Below are 12,469 nucleotides of genomic sequence, written 5' to 3'. Positions count from 1 at the left end.
AACTTGTTCTAAAATATAAAATCTTATTCTGTGTTGCTCCACAGGATTAATAAGTTACAGAAGAAGAGTTACAGGTTTGATTCAAATTAGTATCTGGCTCTACACAGACACTGCAATCTGAATTTTTGTGCTGAGGAGGAGCACTACAGGGCTACAGGGTGCTTCTCGGGTTTTGTTTTTTTTTAAAGAAGTTTCCAAATTAAGATCATAGAATCACAGAATCATTTTGGTTGGAAAAGACCTTTAAGATCATCAAGTCCAACTGTTAACCCAGCACTACCAAGTCCACCACTAAACCATGTCCCTAAGCACCACATCTGTACATCTTTCAAATACCTCCAGGGACGGTGACTCCACCACTTCCCTGGGCAGTCTGTTCCAATGCTTCATAACCCTTTTGGTGAAGAAATTTTTCCTGATATCCAATCTAAACCTCCCCTGGTGCAACTTGAGGCCGTTTCCTCTTGTCCTATCACTTGTTACCTGGGAGAAGAGACTAACACCTACCTTGCTACAACCTTCTTTCAGGTAGTTGTAGACAGCACTAAGGTCTCTCTGAGCCTCCTTTTCTCCAGACTAAACATCTCCAGTTCCCTCAGCCGCTCCTCATAAGACTTGTTCTCTAGACCCTTCACCAGCTTCATTGCCCTTCTTGGACTCACTCCAGCACCTCAATGTCTTTCTTGTAGTGAGGGGCCCAAAACCGAACACAGTATTTGAGATGCAGCCTCAGCAGTGCTGAGTACAGAGGAACGATCACTCCCCTAGTCCTGCTGGCCAGTCTATTTCTGGTACAAGCCAGGATGATGCTGGCCTTCTTGGCCACCTGGGCTCACTGCTGGCTCATATTCAGCTGGCTGATGACCAACATCCCCATGTCCTTTTCCACCAGGCAGCTTTCCAGACACTCTTCTCCAAAGATGTATGGAAAGGGAAGGGGAACGAAACAACTATGAAACTTGCTGTAACAAGCTATAGAAATCTGTTGCGTATATCAGAATTATATTTACACATACTATTAACGTTACTAGGTTACTCCAGAGAGTTAAGATAACTCTCATGATTTCTCCTCACATGGACAATAACTCAAAATGAATCCTTATTCATGGTAAAGTACTCCTTTGCAAGCTATCAAACAACAAGTACAAAAGCCAATAAAGTTTACAAGAGGGAAATGAAGTCTTCGTGAAAATAATTTACATTTTTAACTGCATCCAGGACAACCTTCTGAAACATTCTTTCAGGGTTTGGAATCAAAAGGTCACCTTAGTGCTCTCTATTTAGCTAAGCAGCAGCTTGTTATCCAGTTGTCTGTATGCTGCACTTGGCTTGCAATTCAACTGATTAAACAATATTTGAGCTATATTGTCCCTGGACTTACTGAAGTAGTCTAAAAAAATGTTAAAGGTAAGCCATTTATTATAATCAGAAGAAGACTGCATATAAGGAGCTATTTAACAAGAAGTTAAATAGCTGGAGTCAATAGTCATGAAGAACTAAAAAGAACGGCTTTAAAACCAGAGAACAAAACCAGAATGTGCAGTTGTTTTGCTGCCTTGCGGGAAGGTTATGGTAATAGGCCATTTTAAAATGTGTCCAGTGAGCTCATGGGGACTGAGATGCCACTGAATCTCTGAAAGGATTGAGATTTAAATAAAACCGACGCTGAATACAAAGCAAAGTACTCTTGTTAAACCCGCATCTTAGCCTCTGAGTTTCTTGGACAGGTTTAAAGCATTCAAATTGATATTAACAAAACCCCTGAAAAAACATTCACAGAAATTCTTCCTCAGCAGCTGAATATAGAGGAAATTATTCTCAAGGTAAACAGAAAAACTGTGAACAAAAAAAAAACCACCAACACGTGGAGTGGTCTCTAAATCCAGCCTCCTCTACATCCCTCAAGTGACAGTTCATTTTCCTGAGCCCCTGTGCAAAGGGAAAAGGCGCTTTGCAAATGAAAATTAATATAAAGAATGCATTCAATTGACTAGGTAGCAGTGAGACTGCTCTTTTTCTTAATGTTGACTTAAAATACAAATAAAACCGAAAATCATCTGAATGGTTTCTTAGTTTTGTCTATGAGAATCTTGTTTCAGCCTTGACTCGGACTAGTGTTTGTTGGCTTTGTGGCCACAAACTCAAGGAGCGAAGAAACAAGAGTGTGGGCACATTTTCATCACAGGAGGCAAGCGTTTTTTGGAAACAGGTTTGCTTGCTGCAGTCCAGATCTGTGGCTTTGGGAGGGGACCCTGTGCCTTGGGAGGTTAAAGATCTTTTCAGATGAACCAGGAAGGAGCAAAGAGGGTCAAAACTGGATTGAGACACAACCCTGAAAAACTATTTTTTGGATGGAAATAATCGATTTTCTTTATTAAAGAATTGCTTTCGTACTCCCTTTCTCACATATATATATATAAAAAACAAAAATCCAGACAGGAAAGAAAGAATAAGTGCAATATCTTGTTCCCTGCTACTCAAGGGAAATAACTGATTACGAGGAAGAGTAAACACTACCATGCCAAGCTATAGTAGTACACTTAAGAACTTTAATAATTGAGTAAATAAACATTATAAGTATTTCAACAATGTATGTCGATATAAGCCACAATGGTTTGAATATCTTTGTCTAGGAAATTTTAAAAGTGTTTTGAGGTTTTTGTGAGTTAACTATTCTCAACAAGAGACTGACTGATAAAGCTGCTGCTCTGTTGAGTAATACACAGTACTCTTCTGTCTGAGGAATCCTGGCACAACATACACCTGCGTGTGTGTCTGTGTGTGTGTCTGTGTGTGTATACAGAGGGACAACTTCAGGCTGTTCTTTTCACTTCAGCGGAAAAACTGACCCCAAAAACCTTTAAAGTACTGTAATTTTGAAAATTTTTTTATGAGCCATCACTCTCAGCATTTTTAAGAAGCATGTTAGGAAACGTGTAGCCTGCAGATTATTATAATAGCTTTATTTCTCTTCTCACTTGAATTAATGAAAAAAAGCAGCATCTGAATCCCCCATATCCAAAGTATTGCCAATATTTCAATATGTAGAGAAAGTATGTTTCTGGCCTGAAGTCATAAAAACCCAAATGTCTCTTAGGACAAACACTTTCAGTTAAGTTATAAATCTTTCAACACAACAGCTCATTATGGGAAAATAGAGATATCCTTTCATTAAAATAACATTTTAATGCACAAAATATTGAAATAGTGGAGTAAAATCTGTCTACATCATTCTCAGTAAGCAAAACAATGGCACTGAAAATTGCAAGTATTACGTTCTCGTCTATTTCTATCATACCAGGCAGCATATTTTTCAGTAAGTGGCTACGGTGGAGAAGAAAACCTTTTTTTTTTTTTTTAATGGCACAGAGGTAAATGAAAAGTTTGTGCGTGTTAAATATTATCCTAAAAAGAAAGAAAATCTGTGCAATTGTGCATGTTTTAAGACTAGAGCTTCTGGCATAAAACACAGAGCCTAAGTCAATGTAAACCCATAGTAAAACAACAAAGTATTCTTAATTCATCTACCAGTATAGTGTCAAAAAATATCAACTGATGTGTAACATATAGAAAGCACTGAATAAAGAAAGGTGCAAAAGGTTGCAGATAATCACGATCAATCTGAGTAATTATATTGAAATAATATTCAAAGAAACAAGACAAGTGTCATTCTGAAACTAAACAGGTGGGCTTCACGCTATTCTGGTGGCAAATTCATTACATGCACTAATACCACTTGGTGAATTCTGTGTGTACACAGCAACAAGACAACAAACACATTTTAGTCTATCTTTTATATGAAGAATTTAATTATCTATACATGTAACTAATTTTAAAGGCTGTATTACAGTTGTTAAAGCTGCAGGTTTTTATATATTTATATAATTTACATTCATATTGATGAAATACTGAAGTGCAATTGAATAAGGAGCTTCACTTGTTCTTTGCACTGCGTGACGGGTCAGAAGGAGGGAGATGGAGTAGGATTAGAAATGCTACAACACTGCCAGCATGAGATTTAGAAATATATGAAGTACATAAACCAGAACATAACTAAATGGTAAAGTAATTAGTAGAACAGCTATATTGTGCTTGAGGCATTGGGAAGAGAGGGTTTCTGCACTGACAGCACCAGGCATTTCATCAAGAGCTTGTAACTAATGCTGGAAAGACAAACATGGCTTAGCTACAGCACATCTACTACATAAACTTGACTGTAAGCTCCACTTAATATTAATTTGTATAAATTCCACAGTCTAGTTTAAAAAAATGTAAACATTGGAAATTAATTGCAGGGAGATATTCCTATACATTCTTTCTTGTCAGGAAAATTACTTGTTCAAAATGTGTTGTTCCATAGTTATAAGAAAGTAAAAATGAGAAATCAAACTTCATGTAACCAAGATGAAAATAAAGAAGTTAATTCTCAAATCCCACATGAATGTAGCATTCTATTGATTTCTGATATGAAAATGCAAAAAATGAAACATCTGAGACAAACACAAACACGGTGTTTTCTAACTGTATGCAGCTACAAGTAATGTGCAAAATAAAATGAACATAACTGGGATAACAACATTATGCAAGGTTAATATCTCTTGCATTGGAAGGAAGTTAATTTCTTCTCTCCACAATGTCTTACACACTCAACAAGGAACACCTGATACATACAGTACAGTAACTACAACAAAATACCTTCTCTGTAATTGGGCACATTTAAGGTTCCTTAAACTGATTTAACTCCTTCTGTTCTTTTGTAATTAAAAAAAAAAAAGAAAAAAAAAAAAAAAGACATATTGACAACACTGGACAAGTGAACAATAAAAAAGAAAGATACATAAAGTCTCAAATTTATGGACATTTGGAACAATTTTAATAGCACATGCAGCATTCCTTGATAGTGGGTCTTTTTGCACAAACGAAATTTCAATGCAGAAATTTAATTTACACTTTTCCTTTAAAAGGCTAAAATATACATTTAAAAATAATTTTAAAACTACTGAAAGCACCTGTGCAAAGGTGGAAAAATTAGTTTGGTAACTATGAAAGCCACAAAAGGACCCACTATCCTCTGATTTTTTTGTGTTTTTGTTGTTTCATTTTAATTTTGCGTCTATATCTGTAGGTAATTAACTCAAACATTGCGATTACATGCAACTAATGTAAAATGAGGTAAACTGCTCTGCAGTGTGTTCTTCTACTCAGAAGGCAGTAGATGATCATGCTGGAAGCCACATGATCAAGGCTGCATCTCCCATCATCCCTCTGGGCAGTGATATGGGATAGTGGGTCTCTTTGAGGACTTTCAAGCCTGAGTGGGGGATGGACAACATATGATTCCTAGAAAAAGGAGGAAAACAACACATAAGCAAAACAAAACAATGAGCAAATTCAAGCTAGGAAAATGAGTCAGGCATGTAAACAGCATGGTGCAAAAATGATAAAGGGTAACATGCTACAAAGGGGATGGGAACTAAAAATAAAACAAACATAAAATAAGGTTTGCATTACAGAAGGTCTTCAAAGAGACTTTGGCAAGTGCAGCAGTGGTGAAGCTTTGAGTTCTGCAAACCACAGCAGAATCACAGCAATGCTGCATGTTTCATCTTAAAGTACTACACAAATAATCACAGCATGGCAGCAGAAAGGGTCACTTACATTGCTGGCTTGGGTCCATGTCTGTTGTCAGCTTCACATAGTTGGATGGAAAGAGACCCACTTGTCCATTCACTTCCCCTTTCCACCAGTCTGGGTCTTCCTTGTTAAGGACGTTTATAATCTGGCCTTTATTGAACGCTAGCTCATCGTCATTCTGTGCAGTGTAGTCATACATGCCAATTACTTGGCACACTGTAAGATAAAGGAAGAGGTCTATCGCACTGGTAACGTTTCAGCAAAACAGAAGCTACGCACAAACCAACTACGAACACTACAGGTGTCACAGTATAGTTCCAAGACACTACACTGATCTGAACCGGTCCTGCCACGGTCCTGTCCCTCTGTACTGGTGCTTAGCTGAGCCCTCAACAAATTGGCTCAAGGTGATTTAAAAAACTGAAGGGTTTCCTAGCAGCAGTGCTCTCTCAGTCAGCTTACTGAGGGGTCAGGATCCCACTAGGGAGGGCAGAGCACAGCAGGGCAAACTGAGAACAGTGTGACCTGCCTGGAACCGTACCCAAGATATTTCTGTTTGGAAGTGCTCACCAGAAGGAGAAGACTGGAAAAATCTAAAATCTTAGCAAAATGTCAAACACTTCAAGGACGTTAGCTTTCTACTGACACTTCTCTTTTGCTTTATATATTATTTTTCCCACAAAAGCACCAGATTTGTTGTACATTTATAAAAATAGCATTTTTCCTCCTCACCAACCTCCTCTGAGAAGTATGCTTTCCATAGGGGAACTTCAAGTTCCCCCTACCTGAAGCCTGAAAAAGGATCTTTTCCAGTTAGCATCAGACAGGCTCAACACAGCTCTATAATTCAAGAGGAAGCCAATAGTGATATCCCTGTACTACCACTGAGACATTAGGAACACAAAGATCTTGGAAAGATGAGAAAAATAAAAAGCATCCCAGGCCATTTAGGCTGCCCTTCTGGCACCACAGGACTGCTTCCAGCAGCCTATTTTCTATTTCCTTACAGCGAAACTCATCAAGTCTGACTGGTTCTCAGAATACAACCGTTTCTGTTCAATTATAATAAAGCAGTTTTCTTAATTCTCTAAAGCAGCAGCACTGTTTATTTAAATATATGATTTCCTCTAGTTCCCTGATGCTTTCTTTATGCCAAGTCACAGGGCTTCTGGTATTTTGCCTTGAGACACAAGACTTCTATCTGATTAGCCTTGCTGTCAGGTTCTCTTCATTATATTAATCGTAAAATTTTATTTTCATTCTTGTACTCAGCTAGCAACTTATTTAAAATTGTCAAATAGCTCCTCTCTTTTTTTAATTTATACTTCAGAAATTATTCAGCTCCTTGTAGTTGATGCATTGTTCACAAATGTCATAATCAAATAAACCCCACATTTAACAGGGCTCTGAATGTCTCAATATTTACCTTTGTTACTTCCAAAAGGGAAAAAAAAAAAAAAAGGAAAAATAAAAAGGGGGCACTCGCTGTCATTTGTCACACCTAACACATCAACAAACCAAAGAGTACATTTCCCTGGCATACTGGAGATAGACCAGTATTTCTAAAGGAATGCATATTATGGTGTACTCCTGTTTTAGGTAGTTTTGTGCTAACACAAGTTCAAATGTGTGAACACCAGTGACGTTCACATTTCACCTTAAAGACCTGTGAATCTGTTTTACAGCATTCTTGTTACAGGTTTACAGGTTATTACTAACATTAAGAATGATGAAAAGTTTAAGCTAGACCTGAATACAATGTATACATTAACGGATTTATAACCCATTCTAGAGTTAATTTCTTTCAAGAATTTTTCATTCAGAACATTCTCTTCTACTTCAAAGAATTCTATGAAATTTGACGCTGTCCAGTAGTATCATCAGAATATCTAAACTGTCCAATAGGATCCCAAGAATCAGCTTAAACTTGGGGAGAAAATTTAGGAGAATTCTTGAAGAGATAGGACTCCTCAATTGAACCTGAAGCAATGACCTCATCTTGATCTTATTTACTCTTGGTCACAAAGCTTTAGAATACGTCCTATACACAGTCCTACATAGGAAGCTCTTACAGTACTCCCAGCAAGAAAGTTCTTCACTTATTTTAAACTCCAAAAGCCGCTGCTAGCTACAGCAGCAAGCTATAGCCTACCTTCTCTGAGCCTCAGTGCTTTTCAGCCATTAGTTTCTTTTACAGAAAGATTGTCTATTGATTAATACTAGTCTTACTGCAACAGCAGCGGGAATCCAGGTTCTCATACAACACTCATGATCAGTACAATCTATAATGTTGTCTTTCTTTAAACAAGCAGAAGAGTTGAAACATGTTACCCACTATTCATATATTCCTAACTCCTTATGCCTGACTAGCTCCAAGTAGCAGTAACAGTTCTTTTCATTTCTCAACAACAGGAAGGACGTGTTCATGAAGGGAACGCATACAAACAGTCAGAAATCAAGAAAACCTCAAAGTATAAAGCAAAAGTGTCCATGCAACAGAATTTTAAAAAAAGCAAAATGTTGTTAAAGTCATGCAGTTTGCATTACAGTAGGGCAGATGGAAAGCATACACATCAAAACAAAATGACAAGAGAAACAGAGGGTTTGATGATACTAGTTTCTGATGGATCCCCTACCTTCAAAACCCAGACAGTAATGGCACCCTCTCAGAACCCTTCATAATGCACCACCTTGGGCATTATTCAACCCTTGTAGATGGTTTTCTTCAGGCTTTCCATGTCTTTTGCTATAGTAAGCCTCCCCACTAACATACTTCTGCTATGAAGATGCTTCTCAAGCATTAACCTCTTAAATTCTTATGTTAACCACACAGTTAGTGAGGTCATCTATCATAATGGAAAGACAAGATTATTCTTCTCATTCTCCAAAAGGAACAGTCTATAACAAAGTTGAATTTGATAAATTCATAAAAATAAATGTCATTAAGATTTTTATGTTCTTTAGGCAACGAAAAAAGTACTAAAAAGTTTATTCTGTAAAAGTTTTATTTGCATGTGTGAAAAGCCCCAGACTATCAAACCTGAAATAAAAAAAATCCCATCATATTGCCTTGTAAGAGTATGTGTCTCAATGCTGAGTTACCATTTTAACTGCAGGACCCAAACTTGTGAGTCTTTATAGAAGTCTGATTCATCTGCATCTCCATCAAAGGAGTCAATTAGCACCATTTATAACATTTGCCTTCTCTGATATGGTACTTTTATTTATACCAATGACACACGAAATTAATACCTTAGTATTTTATTCTAGTTCCATAAACTGCCTGACAGTCCTTCATACATATTTAAAGGAGAAAATTATGCTCACTACCATTTTTCATTTAGAAACATTTATTTCATTTTAATTATAGTCAAAAAATGGCCTGGGGAAGTAGCAAGCTTTTGCCCCCTGGCACCCCCAACTAAATCCAAACAGATGACAGACAACCACATCAAGTCTTTTGTGTGGCTTATGGAAGAAAATACATCCATTCTACATGTTTTTGATTGACAAGAATCCTCTTTACTTTGTACTACACCAACTCACAAGCCCAAAACTGTTCAAGATTGAAACAGTTGCAAGGAATGAACTTTTTGCTCTCAGTCTTCTGCCTGGCTTTATGCCTTGCAGTACACTAACAGGACTGTTTGATATCGCCTGCGGTGGAGCTGTAACAAATAGCTTTAAAAATATAATGGGCTATCACTCTCGTATCCTTTCATAAACCTTAAAACAAGTAGCTATACAGGACAAAAAGCTACATCTTCATTTGAGTGGTTTTCTTACACCTTAGGAAAAATAAAAAGGTTCTGAATGAGAGGTGCTTCAGCTGCTAAGCCCACAGACCATCCTGAACCTTTAAAAACTCCCTTGCTACGACTAGTGCAAACAAATAGGACTGGTAATTTCAATGTTTTAGTCTTTAAGATGTAATGTCACAGATGGCTTTTTAGCACTCAACAGTTCATACCTCATACCTGAGGGACCACCATAAATATACAAACCAATCGTATAGTTTTTCTCATTTAAAAGAAAAAAAAAATAAAATTAAGAGTTTAACCAAAGTGACTAGTATAACAGACACTAAATATCCATAAATATTTTTAGAAGTCCTGTTGTAAATGACACACATTACAAAAGCAACTTTGGTAATGCAGCCACATTGCTTACCTGAAGGTAATGCTGTTGATTTAGGTAGCTCGGTTGGTGTAGTTTTACTGGTACCAGGGCTCAAAAGTTTTACATAATTAGCAGGGAACCATCCTATCTGTCGTTTTTTCCCTCGTGCCTAGTGAAAAAACAATTCTTTTAAGAGGATTAAGCACATCAATAGATTCTTAGACAAGGTAATTCAGCCAATATTTTAACTACTTGCAGTCACAATATTTTAGAATAAGAAAAATGCATTTTATAAGGAAAGTCAGCTATTTCTGTGGCAGTAGTTTAATATTACGATACTTCCATTATGTGAAGTAAGCTTTTAAAATATATAAACAGGAGTTTATAATATCTGAATAGTAGTTATTTACTACTAATTTGAGTGATTTTTCACTTAACAGTGTTCCTACTTTGTGTGCTTTTGTAATTAATACTACAGCCCTGATCCTTCTGAAAGATTTCTCCTGATTCTTTTTAAACCATAACTCTAGAATATTAAGCTAGCTATTGCATAGATGAGTGGCAGCATTAAAATGCTTTTTTCATTATGCACAGAATTGCACTTAAATAGATACCTAGATTGTGATGGTGTAAGTAGAGACTAAGAATCCCAATTCCCTCTTTTCTTTTAAAGAAACAGTATCTAAATTTTTTAATAGTCTCTCCTGCCCAAACAACAGACAGAGCATAAACATATGTCACATTAACCAAGTGCTAGAAGAAAAGCAAAACATTATGGCGAGAAATAAATGGATAAAGTTTGGATTCAAATACAAAATCCCAAAGCCAGATTCCAATCAAACAAAAATTAAGCTTTGGCAACTACAAATACATATGGATAGACACTGTCCAAATGATCCTAATTAACAGATGTTAAGGTTTTGGAAAGTAAGCTAGATGTTCTCATGCCTATCTAATCAGAGAACATCAGTACAAAAACGTGGTGCACACACATATTAGTGTGCGTGCAGTCCACGTGTGTGTGCTGAGAGAGCAGCAGGTTAGCACAGACCTGCCCTGCAGCAGAGTGCTACAGTTTGTAACGCAGCTGCACTGAGTCGCTGTCAGAGACACATTATTGGGGCAGACGAACTGCAGGTCCAATCCAGTGTGACAGACCTTGTGTCATCAAAGCAGGGTAGGAATTTGACAGAAACTGCATCCTGTTATTTCGCCAACTGCATTGTTCATCGCAAATAAAATCAGAAGAAAAATCCTTACTGTAAGAAAGGTTATTTTAAAACTTTGAATCAAATCTCAGCTTCTAAATCTATTAAATCTATGTTAAGAATTACTTTAACTATTTATTCTCTTTTTGTGTTGTTAGAATAAGGTTGGAATTTTGGGCATGTAGAATTCTGCCTTTAAAAACAAAACATAATTTCAGTGGGAAAAAAGTAATCTAATACATATACTCTTCTTTAACTACTTCCTTCCCTCTCTTTTTCTTTAATGAAAAAGAAAGCACTTGATCTAAAGCATACCTAGAACATTCATTTTAAGATATTCTGGAAGACTGCATTAAAGCTGGCAATGTAATGCTGAACACATTTGCCTTATTTTACCTTCACCCTGACCCCTAAGACAAGTATCATCAAAATTTACTTGAGGCTGAAACTGAACTGCATACACTTCTAAAAAATCTGCCACTTTGAAATTAAATGCGTGAAGAAAAGCGAACATTAGTGCCCTTCTCCAAATCTTGTCATCATTTCACCACTTTGGGGAGAGCTGCCACTTTTATTTTTAATCAATTCCTCAATCCATTTCACCATACTGCTGCCGTGAGCAGTATGTGAGCCTTTGTGCTCACATAACAAAGGAGCAAGAACTAGTATTACAGTGTTGGAACATGAGAATGAAAAGAATAGGTAGGGACTGCTAATGAAGAAAAAAACAACTTGTAAAACCATATGTAAGACAGTAAGGTATCCAAAGCTACCTATGAATATTCACACAATCAAAAATGAATTTAAAAAAAAACCCTCACATTAGCTGCTAAGTGGTAATTGTGACAGCTCTTGCCCAGTGAAGCTTATTTTCTATCTTAAAATAAATTTAATGTGAGACTCTTTAAAGCTACAAGTTAACAACAACATAAAGGTTAGCTAGAATGAAAACCAAAGCAATCCTGGAAGATGATTTCTTCACAAAAGATGAAAAAATATCACCAGGAAACGCAAAAAGGGCAGGTAGTAATGTGGAAAAAAATATTTGAGTTAGTTTGAGCATCTGCATTGCAAAAATAAATCAATTACATTCTTTCACGTAATATTCCCTGTTAAAAAAACAAAACCAAATAAAGAGTGGGGGGGAAGCTTTGCCACTGAAAGTCATTGAGAATCAAAGTTTCCAAATTGTCAAGTTCTACTCTTAAAAAAAAAACCTGGTTAAAATATTTTATTATCTATTATCTTCTAACACTACACTAAAGCTCTCTCCTATGTGATGCTTGCAACAGACACCATTCTTTTCACTCTCCTACATTAAATTGAGCTGTTGCTGAGATGGGGCCATTAGACTGGTATTCTACACTCTCACATTCATTAAGCAACCTGAAAAAGTGGTGGCCTTCTTACAAGAACCACTGCTGTAAAATACTCCTCAATCTTTCAACAAAAGGCACAGCCAAACTTTTGGCTGAAGCAATTCAGAAAGATTTTTAGGAAGACGTTCA

General features: G+C 36.7%; 1 protein-coding gene across 2 annotated transcripts in view; it reads right to left on the bottom strand.

The window, feature by feature from the left end:
- The window catches only part of ITSN1 (intersectin 1), a 150,784-nt gene that overhangs the window by 24,227 nt on the left and 114,088 nt on the right, over positions 1 to 12,469 (bottom strand). The window contains exons 27-29 of one of the 2 annotated variants that reach the window (XM_068425073.1): positions 9,805 to 9,922; positions 5,659 to 5,850; positions 2,344 to 5,340 (exon numbers count right to left, since the gene is read on the bottom strand). In XM_068425073.1, the coding sequence (XP_068281174.1) occupies positions 5,339 to 5,340; positions 5,659 to 5,850; positions 9,805 to 9,922 (312 nt within the window). In that variant the 3' untranslated portion in view covers positions 2,344 to 5,338. Of the gene's footprint in view, positions 1 to 2,343; positions 5,341 to 5,658; positions 5,851 to 9,804; positions 9,923 to 12,469 lie in introns of those variants that run through there. The other variant, XM_068425074.1, reaches the window with a different exon arrangement.

The sequence above is a fragment of the Nyctibius grandis genome, chromosome 2, assembly GCF_013368605.1.
Source record: "Nyctibius grandis isolate bNycGra1 chromosome 2, bNycGra1.pri, whole genome shotgun sequence".
Classification (NCBI taxonomy): Eukaryota; Metazoa; Chordata; class Aves; order Nyctibiiformes; family Nyctibiidae; genus Nyctibius; species Nyctibius grandis.
This window is presented reverse-complemented; position numbering and strand designations above follow the sequence as displayed.